At 37.1% G+C, this 14,523-nt stretch overlaps 2 protein-coding genes across 2 annotated transcripts; both read left to right on the top strand.

Annotated features, from left to right (window-relative positions):
• Positions 1-8,775: 8,775 nt before the first annotated feature.
• On the top strand, positions 8,776-10,350 carry LOC130663187 (uncharacterized). The gene has a single exon (XM_057462304.1). It carries the CDS (start codon positions 8,776-8,778, stop codon positions 10,348-10,350), a length of 1,575 nt encoding a protein of 524 aa, XP_057318287.1.
• A 699-nt stretch (positions 10,351-11,049) lies between these two features.
• On the top strand, positions 11,050-12,192 carry LOC130663186 (uncharacterized). Its single transcript, XM_057462303.1, has one exon. The coding sequence runs from the start codon at positions 11,050-11,052 to the stop codon at positions 12,190-12,192; it is 1,143 nt and encodes a 380-aa protein (XP_057318286.1).
• Positions 12,193-14,523: the final 2,331 nt, after the last annotated feature.

The raw sequence follows: 14,523 nt of genomic DNA, 5'->3' as shown, positions 1-14,523 counted from the left end.
TTGGGATACGAAGGTTTCACAAGCTGCCAATACTTCAAGGGATCCTCGTTTTTTGGAATCACAGGCTGCGTAATATATTGCTTGAGCTCAAATGCAATACCCTCCATGGAATAACTTATTGCACTTGTTTTTGCCACAAGTTGATCATGGTGTCGCCAAATATTATTTTTATCTAGTTGATCTTCCAAATTAACTACAGTTGAAACTGATTGAGATGTAGAGGTTTGAACAACACTAGACTTCATGTCTTTACGAATGTGCTCAACAGCATCTGCGGCATGCGTTGCCTTTTGGAAGTGTAATTTTTTGAATCGAGGATCCAAGATAGTTGCTACAGATAATACTGGAAAAGACTCAATGTCACGAAATTGTAGATCAAGAGAAGTTAGTAAATGCTGTTTAAACTGTATTCCATTCTCGGTTTTTGGTTTCGAGAGCACAATTTCATTTTTCATTACAGCAACAGCAGGAATTATAATACTGCAGGTTAAAAAAGAATCCCCGCTCAGTTCAGTGATAATGATCATGACAGGTTTCATCAAATGCACAACATCTTTTAAAATTGATAATTCTTCATGACTTAACATAGCTGGTGGATTTGTACACTTAGACGTCACTGGATAAACATAGTCTTCCAATAATAAAAATCTTTGAAGCATATCATAAGTAGAAGTCCAGCGGGTATCAACACTTTGAATAAATTTAAGAACCATTCCCTCTGATTTTCCGTCACGCTCTTGAAGTCTACTACGTAGTTCATCCCCTCGCGGACTCGGGATTACTCCGAAATCATGGTGAAATTTCGGTGAAATCATAGTAGAAAGATAGTGAACCCATCGTGAAATGACAGTGAAATCACTGTAACTTTGTGCCATTTGCTTACTGTGTGATAATTATCATCCGATGGTAATTTTATGATGATTTCACCATCGATTCATAGTAGAATCACAATAGCATAACAGTCAATTTACAGTAGTATAGCTGTAAGTTGACAGTAGTATTACTGTGTATTTACAGTGATTTCACTATCAGTTTATGCTGGATCTGCAGTGCTTCAGTCATGCTTTCTCAGTAATAATACCGTGATCATACAGTGATTTCACAGCAGTCTTACTATAGATTCTTCGTGAAATCACAATAATATCGCTGTGAATTGACAGTAATATTACTGTGATTTCTTAATCATTTAATCCTGGATCTGCTTAGTTTTCATCGAGATTTAGGGGCAATATTGAGATCCTATATTTATTGATTCCAAGATAATAATAATAAAATTAATAATAATATTATAATAGCAACAATAATCCTAATCTTGGTTTTTCAATAAATAATTTTTCTTGTTTAAAAAAATTATTTATTATCCCTTTTGTACGACTTCATGTAATTCCTCTGGAGGATTAAATGCTATTTTTTTACCCTCGGTAAGGAAGGAATTTTATTTTTTTTTAACGCATGATGGGACTCGAACTGCCGACCCTTCGATTGGGGGCAGCTTAAGTCATGTACTTTAGCCCACTCGGCCACCACACGCATTCGAAACTAAAAATTTAATCTGTTACTTTATGCTATTCAATACTATACTATAAATACTCAAGACTAAGCTATAAGAAAAATTATTTTATGAAATACTATAAAATTAAAAGAATTCGATATTTATAAAAAAAAAATTTTTGCCTTCATTTGTAAATCATCAAGTTTTCTTAATTTAAGAATATTTCATTTTAAATTATGATAAATAATAAATATTTACTATTGAAATATTAATCCAAATGATGTTCTCTTTATTTTTTGCAGTAGTTTAAATTCAATTTATACAGTTTTGAAAAAAAAGTTATTCAATTTTTTTATTTATTTATTTTTTTTCATAATTCTGAAGAATTTTACCGTCTTAAGCTTTTATAAAATTAACTAAATTAGATAATTACAGATAAAGTTTCTCTCGGAAATTCCTGAAATAGCTAAATTTATAATAAATAAAATACATATGTGCCCAAATATTTGCTAAACTTACAAATAATTATAAGAGCATTTATGAAATAATTGATATTATTTTTTTTTTTAATTCCATTTCTATCGATTAATGACATTAAAAATTCAAATTTTGATTTTGAAATTGGATTAATGATAGATGTACCGTATCAGATCACTATCAAAGTAGAGTTAAATCATGGAGAAAACGCTAATAATTTGCTGTGACAATATCATAGAGTCACAGTGCTAATACTACTAGGTTGTCATGGGATCACGGTAAATTCATGGTTAAACCACTATGAACTGACTGTGAAACTATTGTAAAGTCACAGAGTTAACACTATCAGATTACTATGGAATCACAGTGAATTCGAAGTGAAATCACGATAAACTGACTGTGAACCCATGATAAAGCCTCAGTGTTACCATTGTTGGGTTACCATAAATCGATAGCTGATCGACAGTAAAATTATCATGAAAGTATGGTAATTTAATTGTAAACCTACAAAAGAATCACAAGTGAAATCACTATGGAACTATCATAAAATTACTGTAAAATTACTATATAACCAGAGTGACGAAATGGCACAAAACGACTGTGAATTCACTATGAAATTACCATCAGTACACAGTAAGCTTACGGTAAAATTGATTTCACTGTGATTTCACTGTGATTTCACAGTAACCCCGAATCCGCGAGGGTCAGCAGCTGGTACACTTTTCTTTGTCATCATCACAATACGTTTTACCTTGTCTATCAAATCTTTAATTTTTGGCATTTGAGCAATAGCTTTAGGAACTATGTGAGATAAACGATGTGCGAAGCAGGGCAGCCTTTTGTTTTTTTCAACATTTCCTTTGTTTGAGTTATTTGTGTCAGAGTCGAAAACTTTTTCGATTGCCTTGATCATGTTTGGAGCGCTATCGCTTATTATAGCTGTTATTTTATCTTTTTGTAAACTAAACGTGTCGTAAATCGCCAATAAAGATGTTGATATATAGCTTGCGTTATGTGCAGCATCTAATGGTTTGACACAAAGATTAGTACTGGAAATTTCCAAGTTATTGGATGATAAATAATGGACAGTTGTCCCTAGATAGCTCTTCTGAGACACATCCGTCCAAATATCGCAAGTGACAGAATAAAACGGACATTCATCCAAATCCTGGATAATTTTTGGTCAGAGTTTTACGACTTGGCAAAGAGTATTGAGGTCTAGCTGTCTTTATGAATTGTTGCAAGCCTTTTTTTCTACAGTACGGAGTGGCATATGGTCAACTACTATCATGTACAGTAGAGAGTTAGTTAGCTTTTCACTTCAAGACCTTCTTCTGCATAACAAAATTATAAAATCAGTATAAATAAACACTTTCAATATATATAGTAATAAAAGCAGAAATATAAATCTAACCTGTGTAAGAATTTGCTTTCTTAAACAAATCCAGGACAGGATTGCTCTAAAAAAAATAGAAAAAAAAACAATTTAAAATAAATGTCAAGTTATTTTGCCTTATTAATTAATTTAGTATGCAACATTTGATACAAACCTGCTGCATTTTTGTCTGAGTTTTCGATTTTTTACATTCAATTACAGAATTATTAGAATGCTCTGGAATCACTGCAGAAGAACGTTTTTTCGTATTTACTTGCAATTCTAACGGTATAAACATTTTATGCTTAGAATTTAGATGAGCTCGGAGATTGGAAGTGTTTCCTGAAGTTTTAATAATGATTTGACAAAATTTACATCTTGCTGAATTTGAGTCCATTGGCGTAAAATAGTCCCATACCTTACTTTTATTTTTAACACTGTAAAAAGTAAAAATATATTAAGTAGTGTGTACATTTTTTTATTTCGTACTCTAAAATAGATAAGAATAAAATTAGTGTTGAATGAAATACAAATAAAAAGATGACGTACTTGGATCTGTTACCAGGATTACAATTTAACGAACCATTAACTAGGATAGGATAAACAAAATGACTTCTTAATTAACTCTTAATAATGGATTTATGAATATTAAAATAAAGTAAACCATTTACCATTGTCATCAGAAACTGTTTTTTGGGAAGCTTGCGTGGAATTATTTAATAGTTCAGGCTTGCTGGGTAGGGTAGTAAGTTTAGGATTGACATGTTGGTTTAAATTGTCAGGGCTTGGCACTGTTTTATTACTTTTGTTATTTTTGTCATTAGAAGTCAATTCAGAGCAGTCGAGGAGGGTACTTAAAAAAGAAAACAGGAGAAATGATGATGAGAAGTCCCAATAGAAACGTAAGCATAAAATGTTGGAAAAATTTTTTAAATAGTATTGAAATTCACTTACTAATCTACATCGTCAATTGACTTCCAAATGTATTCAGGAGATTTATGTTTAGTTACTTCACTGCTTTTATTCAGTATATCCATAATAAATTCGTAAGCATACTGATTATTATCTGTTAATGTGAAAGATATTAAAAAACTATTATTAGTTAGTAATAATTGCTATATACATACGTTTCAATCTGACATAATCTGATGTTTTGATATCAGAGATTATCCACGGTTCTGCATTTTGATCATCAATTTCAAACCATATTTGAAACGATCTGGTATCTTCTTGTTCTAGAAGAAATAATATTTTTATAAAAATGGAATAAAATTCATATCGAAAGTAAGAATAATTAACACAAAAAATTGTAGGTTATACAGCAGTACATACGTTGCCAGTCGTCAATATCATCCATCATATTGAATTTAAAGTTTCAGTTTAATGACAACTTTTAGAGATAAAATAAACTATAAATAATTAAAATTAATAACTATAAATAGTTATTCACATTAATTAAAAATTAAGATTCACACTTAAGTCTTTACTTAGCTTACTATAAAATAACTATAGCGTAATAGCTTACTATAGCATAGCGTCTGTGAAAAAAACCGTTGAGGTTTAAATTTTTTATCCAAGTAATCCTATTGGTTGATGTAATGAACGTGCGGTAGAATAACCAAAACTAGCCGTAAAATTTGAATTGACAAATGATAAATTTATGTAAAAAATAAATAAACACGAGTGTTAATTAATGGATGATAATTATTTTCATTATTATTATTATTATATTAATTAATGATGTTTAATTGATTATAAACAATTATTTCTAAGAGAGAGGAATACAAATTTAATTCACTGGAGAGAAACCGATTCCGTCCAGGCTTCTGTAAAGCAACGTCCACGCTGGGTTTTGAACTGGATACTGGCCAGTGCGAATCAAGTTTTGGATGTAATCATAAGCCTCTTGATCATTACCTACAAAAAAGTGTATCATTAATTATTTATTAACATTATTATTCAAATAATGTCTATAGGTTATACGTACTCTTAATTTGTAAGTAGGTGTGAAAGTCAAGATTTTCAATCAAAAACAGATGTTCTTGATCAATTTGGAAGTATAATTTATACCTCCTAGCTCCGGAATTATCTAAATAAACCCAAATCACAAAAAAGTTATTAATTATATTACATTAATTTAAGTAAGCAATCAAAATTAAGGTTAGATTTAGTAATATCATAATTGATATGATAAAAAAATGTACTTACGAGGTACTGGAGCGATGTTAATTTTATTGGCAGCCATGTCAATTATAGTAATTATATTCACAAAATAATAGTCCACTAAAGTTTAGTGACTAACCTATTAATTTAGTTTATAATATCAAGACAATAAAGTCTAGTTAAAAATATAAAAGTCACCGTTAAAATTTAACTGTGGTACTATACTGTGTCAACAAAAACAATATATACTCTTGGAGAGTATACCCTCTGTAGGCAAATCACTCAACGATGTCGATAGTTCAAATTACTCCATCGACCATCGATGTTTCAACTTCGAAAAAATATCAACGAAAAACATCGATGTTTCCCCTCAAAAATATCGATAGTCGAAACATCGATGCATATCGCCCATCCCTATAGTAGACTAACCCTCGAAAAAAGTTTTGTAATATTACTATAATTACTTTATAATATTCCACAGCAAATGCAGTAGGAAATGATCTGTACAATTACAATACCTAATTTGAATTATGCCTAAATGTTTTGCCTATTAGCTTCCAATACATTTTTTGTAAAATTACATTAGAAATTTTTAACAGTGCATACACATACGTTAGTGACTTCAAAAAATACGTCTAAAATATTAACTTCTGATCGTCTGGATAAATATATATTTGCAGAAATACCTAATCAAACTGAAAATCCTGCATTATATGATGTTGTTACAAAAAATATGCTTCATGGACCTTGCGGCGATTGGTGTTTAGTAAATGGAAAATGTTCAAAAAAAGGCCGTGGGACGATAAGTATACCGAATCGGCCCCAGATAAGGATCGGGCTCATTTTTTCAGGGAATGTTTGTACCCATGAGATACTTCGATGCTGCGAGTTTCAGGTCTTTATCTATAACCACTTCGGAGTAAATCGAAAAATACTGAAAATTAGAAAAAATTGATGTTCTCAGAGCGTACTTATTCGATTGATCTGAAAATTGGATATGTTTAAGGGGTTGATGGTAGCTATCTGGAAAAAAAATAAGAGCTATTTCGGCTCACAAAAACCTAAAAAAAAACGAGTTTACATTTTTAATTTCAATTTTTAAGCATCTTACCATTACGACACAGTTATGAAAACATTTTTTTTGAATTCCTCATCCAATTTCCTATGAATCTATGGCCTTTCGAAATTTTGAAAAATGGTACTACATATTGAAAAAAAATAAAAACCATTTTTTGCTCAAAAATCGGGTTTTTCTAATAATTTTACTCTTGAACTGATAAAATACAAAACTAATCAAGATCTTCAAGACGGTCCTTCGAGCCGGATCGGATGGTGAAAACCGCATAAAAGTGATCACAGACAAAACTCGTGTTCTCATACTCTTATAAACTCTAATCTTACAATCGATTCGTCAGATTCAATGGCGGATGATAAACACTCGACAGGAGATGGAGTGTCCAAGGAAGAAACTTCCACTCTCCCACTCACTCCTACAGTTGTGATTACCACGACTGATGAGCACTCGACCACTCCAACTGGGATATTACCAGCCACCGGTAATCCCAGCGACTCCGACATCACCAATGTGGAAACTCGCAAGGCACTCGACACTCAAGATCCCAAGAAGCGTACTCGCAGGAAGTCCACCAAGGGCTTCGAACTCGAAATCAAGATCAGCAGTCAGCTGTCCAGGTTGAAGCTGATCTCGGACACTGAAGCTCTTGCTTCATCACTCACTGCTGCTGAAGGTGCAGCAGCACTCAAAGCTCGACTCGAAGTACTCACCCAGGAGTGGCAGCAATTTTCCGTTGTCCACGATTACCTGGGAGCCAACGCAACGGAGGAATTCCTCCAGCACTCGTACATCAAGGATGGCATCTTTGATGTAGCATACAGGTCATACCTGGGAGTTCGCACTCGCCTATCAACACTCATCCACGCACTCGACACCCCTGCTCAACCAACTCAAGCTCAGAACTCGACTCAACGCTCACACAGTAGCGTCAATCTCGCTCCACTCAACATCACGCCATTCTCTGGTGACTATGCCAAGTGGCCAGAGTTCAGGGACATGTTCAAGTTCGTAGTGATCAACCGCACTGGCCTGGAGGACGTCGAACGTCTTCATTATTTGAAGACGTACCTGACAGGACAGGCAGCTCAAGCAATCGCCAACACACCCATGTGTAACGAGAGCTTCTCACTCGCCTGGGGTGCCATTTGTAAACGATACGAGGTACCTCGACTACTCATCGGAGCTCAACTCGACAAGCTGGTCAACCTTCTAGCACTCACCTCACGCTCGTCAAAACAACTCTACTCGCTCATTGATCAGACCCACGAGGCGATCAATGCACTCTTAGCTCAAAAAGTCAATCTCCAGGATGGGGACTGCTACCTGCTCACTCACATCATCATCTCAAAACTCGACCGCTCGACTCGTGAACATTGGGAATTGTCTCTGGGAGCTTCAGTAGAGTTCCCAAGACTCAAAAAATTACGTCAGTTCCTCACGGATCGTGCTCGTGCTTAAGAACGGTACGAGGAAAGTACTACAAAGGCTGGTGATCAGCAGAAATTCAGACATTCGCACTCGCACTCAAGCTCCAAAGCCCATAAGAACTCTTATGCTCATATAGCGACATCTTCTGCTACAGAACCAGCTGGAACGTCAACACCAGCAAGCGCTCAACCCAAAGTGGTGGCCAAAGCACAGTATCCGTGCGACCTGTGCCAAGGTGATCACTACCTGGTCAGATGTGACCAGTTTGGCAAGATGACTCCACAACAACGAACTCAGCTGGTGATCCAAGCCAGATTGTGCCCAAACTGTCTTGGACACCACCGAGTCGAGTCATGCAACTCACCATTTCGTTGCAGAGTGTGTCAGGAACAGCACCACTCGATGATTCACCCAGGAATTCCTGCAACGCAAACTCAAAGTGCTCCTGCTCAAACTCAATAAGGATTTGCGCTTCCGCACGACACTCAAGCACTCGATACTCACTCGCACTCGCCTACTACAAGCTCATCGCACTCAAACAGCACTCTTACCCACACTCAAACTCACAATACTCATGATCGCAGCACTCTAACTCGTCACTCGCCCACTCAGAACTCAACAACTGGTTGTACTCAAGCTCATCATTACGCTACGTTACTCGCGACTTGTCAAGTCTACGTAGTGACCAAGTTAAGTACTCATCCAATTCGCATTCTCTTAGATACCGGTTCTGAGACATCCTTTGTTTCAGATTCATTGGTAAGAATGCTGAATATTTCTCGTGCTCGATCGCGCCTTACTATTCTAGGGATCGGTGCAGCTAAAGCTGGCCATACCAGGGGATGTGCAACCATCACTCTGCGCTCATACCACTCGGATCAATCACTCACATTAAAGGTTCACATCCTCAGTGGTTTAACTGCTCGATTACCATCGGACCAAGTCCTAAATACTGACTTGGCACGGTACTCGCATCTCACGCTCGCAGATCCAGACTTTGGAACTCCAGGTCCAACGGATGTCATCCTTGGAGCTGATTACTACGGCCAGGTCATCACTGGCGAGATCATCAAATGCAAATCTCCTGGATTACTCGCCCAAAATACAATTTTTGGCTGGATTATCATTGGTCCAGTCCAAGCTCGGCTCAACAAACCACTGAGAATTCATCATGCTTTCTCCAATCATCATGATCAAGATCTTCAAGACTTACTAACTCGATTCTGGCTCCAAGAAGAGGTCAGTTCAACTCAATTACGCTCATTAACTCCCGAAGAAGAGGCTTGTGAAGCTCACTTCCGGGACACTCACACTCGAGACAGTTCTGGCAGATACATTGTCAGACAGCCATTGATATCAGACCCGCAACAACTGGGGAACTCATACACAGCAGCTCGTCGCTGCTTACAACATCTCATGCGACGTCTTGATCATGATGCTCGGCTCAAAACACTCTACATGAACTTCATGGCAGAGTATCTCGAACTCAAGCACATGGTGCCTGCGGCATCATCTACATCATCAATTCAATACTTCCTACCCCACCATGGGGTACTGAAGGAAGACAACAACAACTTCAAGATCCGTATGGTCTTCAACGGCTCAAGACCAACCAGTTCAGGACTCTCACTCAACGACATCATGCATACCGGGCCAAAATTACTCGTTAACATCTTCGACGTACTCATCAGCTCACGAAAACACCGGTTCATCTTCATCACAGATGTCACCAAAATTTATCGACAAATTCTGGTTCACGAAAAGGACCAGGGTCTGCAACAAATACTCTGGTTTGATGAGGAAGTAAACATCATTCCCTTCAAACTCGCCACAGTCACCTACGGGACGAAATCAGCTCCATTTCTTGCTGTTCGAGCCCTGCTCCAATTAGTCGAAGATGAAGGACATGGATTCCCACTCGCAATCGATCCACTCACTAAAGGTTGGTATGTCGACGACATTTCTGAAGGCGCAGATGATCTCAAGTCACTGCAAGCAGTTGCAGATGATATCGAGGGTCTGTGCATGGCGGGCGGATTCCCACTCGCCAGATGGGCAAGCAATCATCGCAAATTACTTCAGCTCAATCGTGCGGAAGCGATTACACAATACAAAATAGAGGATCCAGAAGTCAGCTCCAAAATTCTTGGGATGTACTGGTCTTCAAACAAGGATCAATTCTCGTTTAAACACTCACCACCATGCTCAACTCAACCGTGCATAAAGCGTGCAATTTTATCAGAGATTGCTCAGATCTTTGATCCACTGGGATTCCTATCACCACTCATAATTCAAGCCAAAATGTTCATGCAGGAACTTTGGCTTGTCAAACTCGGCTGAGACACTCCATTACCTGCAGAACTACGACAGAAATGGACTTCATTCAAAACTCAACTCGACATGATTCATATCATCAAGATTCCCAGATGGATCCACTCGTCCACGAACTCGGCTCTAGAAATCCATGGATTCTCCGATGCCTCGCAATTGGCGATGGCTGCGGTAGTTTTTATCAAGGTCCTACCAACAACTCAAACTCAGAGGGCAAAGGTTACGCTGCTTTGCTCTAAAACCAAGGTGGCACCGTTGAAACCCCTAACGATTCCACGCTTGGAACTCACCGCGGCTCACATGTTGGCAAAACTCGTCAAACACTGCCAGACTACACTCAACTACTCGCATGTGCCAACATATCTTTGGACCGATTCATCAATCACGCTCACGTGGATACACTCGCACCCGTCTCGATGGAAAGACTTTGTCAGGAATAGGGTGTCATTTATTCAAGAACTCATTCCAGATGGCCACTGGAAGTTTGTCCCTGGCACTGACAATCCAGCAGATTGTGCAACTCGAGGCTTGACAACCAGTCAGCTTAAAACTCATCAACTATGGTGGTCTGGCCCATCATGGTTGCTCGAAGACTTGCCGTCCTGGCCAACCAGTCCTATTCATAAAGATGCAGATACTCACTTGGAAGAACGTCCACTCAAATAACTCTATGTTTCGGCTCAACCACTCAACTCGGCTTGGACGCTAATGGAACGTCCAATCCCACTGTTGCGCATGCTCAGAGTTACAGCAATTTGTGGGAGGGTACGCGATATGATCAAGCGCATACCACACTCGACTCTCGCTCGTCCACTCACATCAACTGAAATCAACCTCGCACTTCAATTCTGCATCAAGGAAACTCAACGTACTCATTTCAACTCTGAACTCCAACTACTCGCAAAACAGGCATCATGGCCAAAGGATCACCCATTTGCTCGGTTGGTGGCTTATCAAGACACCGTTGGCATCATCCGAGTAGGGGGAAGATTGGAAAATGCTCCATACTCAGATCAACAGAAGCATCCTGCAATTCTACCTCGTAATGCTGCTCTAACTCGAGTCGTCATCTCTGATGCCCATCAGCGTACCATGCATGGTGGTACTCAACTCACACTCGCTCATTCTCGACTCCGATACTGGATCATTGGTGGATGTCAACCAGTACGTTCACACATACTCAAATGTCTCGTCTGTGCTCGTCATCGAGGTGTTCGGGCTCAGCAATTAATGGGACAACTCCCAACTCAACGTGTCACTCCAGCGCCACCATTTTCTCACACTGGAGTCGATTACGCTGGTCCAGTATCAATCAAATCATGGAAAGGTCGAGGATCCAGGATATACAAGGGCTGGATCTGTGTGTTTGTCTGTCTGACCACATCAGCAGTTCACGTCGACCTTGTCAGCGACTACTCATCATCAGGATTCATAGCAGCTCTCCGACGGTTCATTCACCGTCGAGGGGTATGTACAGCACTCTACAGCGACTGTGGAACGACATTCCAAGGCGCATACTCTGAACTCAAGCGGCTCTTCACTCAAGGCACTCAAGAATCTCATGCTCTACTCGATTGGGCCACTGTGCATCAAATCACATGGCATTTCAATCCCCCTGCTGCTCCCCATATGGGTGGTAAATGGGAAGCCGCAGTGAAATCGGTGAAATATCACCTGACTCGCACACTCGGAGAATCAGCCTTCACGTTTGAAGAACTTACGACTCTTTTAACGCAAGTGGAGGGGATTTTGAACTCGAGACCACTGGAGGCTCTATCAGACGATCCTCACGATCCTTCATCGCTCACTCCAGGTCACTTTCTCATTGGGAGACCAATCGTTGCCATGTAAAAAAAGTAGTGTTCTGATCGATTTTAAGAGCTTGGCATTAAAATGGAAATAACTAGAAAAAAATGGAGAATTTGAAAAAAATTTATCAATGATAATTTGTAGGAAATGAAATTGTCTACAAAAAAGATCTCATGACATTTTATGATAAATCCGATAGTTTCGCCGAAAAAGTAAAAAGATCTCGAAATTTACTCTAACTTGACTTCGAGCTCCAATAACTTTTGAACAGATGGATTTATCAAAAAATGATAAGAGACTTTTTTTGTAGAGCGTTCAATTCCCTACAAAAATATATCCTGAACTTATCTGTTCGATAAGCCATCGCCGAGGTATAAAATTCCAAAATTAAAATTTTTTTTTTCCCATGTTATTTAAATGGAAAATAGAAAATCGTGAATCGCCACCTTTAAATATTAATATTAAGGTCTCATATTTTAACAGGGTCTTTGTCTAGAGATACTCTGTCGATTTTTCAATGTTCTTCAAGAAAAAAAAAAATCGATTTTTTGAGACACTCTAATATATATACTCGCCATCACGTGACTTTGCAGCCACAAATAATTTATTTCAAATTTACAATTACTTCATTACTCATTACTTAATTATTTTTGTGCTCGATGCCAACTGGTGTGACTGATGTCATCATTCAGTCATCCAGTCATACTTAATCTCTAAAATCAATATCAAATTTTGTTTGTGACTGCAAAGTAATTATTATACGTTCAGACTCGGCTCTCTACGCATCTATTTATTATTACTCGGTTCTTACTCGTAATCTTCATGTCGCGTAATTAAATTTACTTGTGAATTAAAATTATACTCGAACTAATTGTGATATTTATGAATCATTAATTGTTAATAGTTTATTCTTTACTGCGCTCTATACTATAAATTAATTCACGTGTATGATGCCGTGTAAAATTATAGAAAACTCATATTCTATTTAACTTGAAAAACTCAATCTTCAATTCAACTGCGCTCTATATATATATGTATATAATATTTCATGTGTACGGTGCCATGCAATTTATATTGAGCTCAACGAAAACTAAACGCAATCGAATTATGTTTAATAAGTGCTCGGATATAAACTCGTGATCGACTCTTGTACTCTATGTTATTATCTGTGATTTATTTTATTAAATATGGACAATACACCAAATTAGTGACTTATTATTTCTTTCACCATCCCGATCCAGCAAATAAATATTTAATGTAGTTTTTAAATTAATATTTTACAAGAACTTACTCGTTTACTAAGGTAGAGAAAACCATAAAAGAAATAAAATATCCTTACATTATTAAAATAATTTTTTTTATTTATTAATTTCAATTATCGAGAAGTGTCGAATCACATTCTACAGCCAAACTTTCCATCATTTTAGACAATTCTGAAGATCTTAAGTTACTCCAATTAGAATAAACTTTCAAGTGGTTCGAACTCTCCGTATAAAAGCGTTTTTTATGAGATGATCGCTGCAGCATCGATTCCTATTCGGAATAAAAATTCTTTTCTTTATAAAGCATTGCATACGGGCATCTTGCGGAACAACGACTAGATTTTGATTTGAGACAGAACATACACAACAATATCAATGAGTCGCAACAGTTCTCTTCATTTGAACTTCTATACATTCTTCTATTTTATCATCACAGGCAACATCTAAATGAATAGATGGATCGTTTGGGTACAAACATTTCCTGAAAAAATGAGCCCGATCTCTATCTGGGGCCGATTCGGTATACTTATCGTCCCACGGCCTGTCTAAAATCTTTTTAAAATGAAACTTTTATGGATACAAATGGATATCCTTCTTATCGTCGTCGAGATAATGGGATAACTTTTACAAGAAATGCATTGACATTTGATAATCGTCATATCGTACCATATAATGCTACATTACTTCAAACTTTTAATTGTCACATTAACGTTGAAGTAGTATCAACAGTGAGGGCAGTTAAATATTTACATAAATATGTTTGCAAAGGTCATGACAAAGCAAGAATTAATATAAACGGACATTTACCCTTTTCTACAGTCTCAACATCAGAATCAAATGATCAATCAAGAAATCAAGCCGAATCTAATACAATTATCAATCACGATGAAGTAAAAAATTTTGTAGATGCTCGCTATGTTGGACCAGTTGAAGGTGCATGGCGGATTTTATGCAAATCATTACAAGATAAAAGTCATGCAATTATACGGCTACCAGTACATTTACCTAATCAACAAAATATAACTATAAGTGATGATTGTGATGAGAATGGACTTATTGAAGCTTTGCACAAACAATCAATGTTAACCGCTTATTTTACTTTAAACGAAGG

This window comes from Microplitis mediator, chromosome 2 (assembly GCF_029852145.1).
Source record: "Microplitis mediator isolate UGA2020A chromosome 2, iyMicMedi2.1, whole genome shotgun sequence".
In the NCBI taxonomy this organism is placed as follows: domain Eukaryota; kingdom Metazoa; phylum Arthropoda; class Insecta; order Hymenoptera; family Braconidae; genus Microplitis; species Microplitis mediator.
Note: the sequence above shows the minus strand (reverse complement) of the source record. Positions and strands in the feature narration are given on the sequence as shown.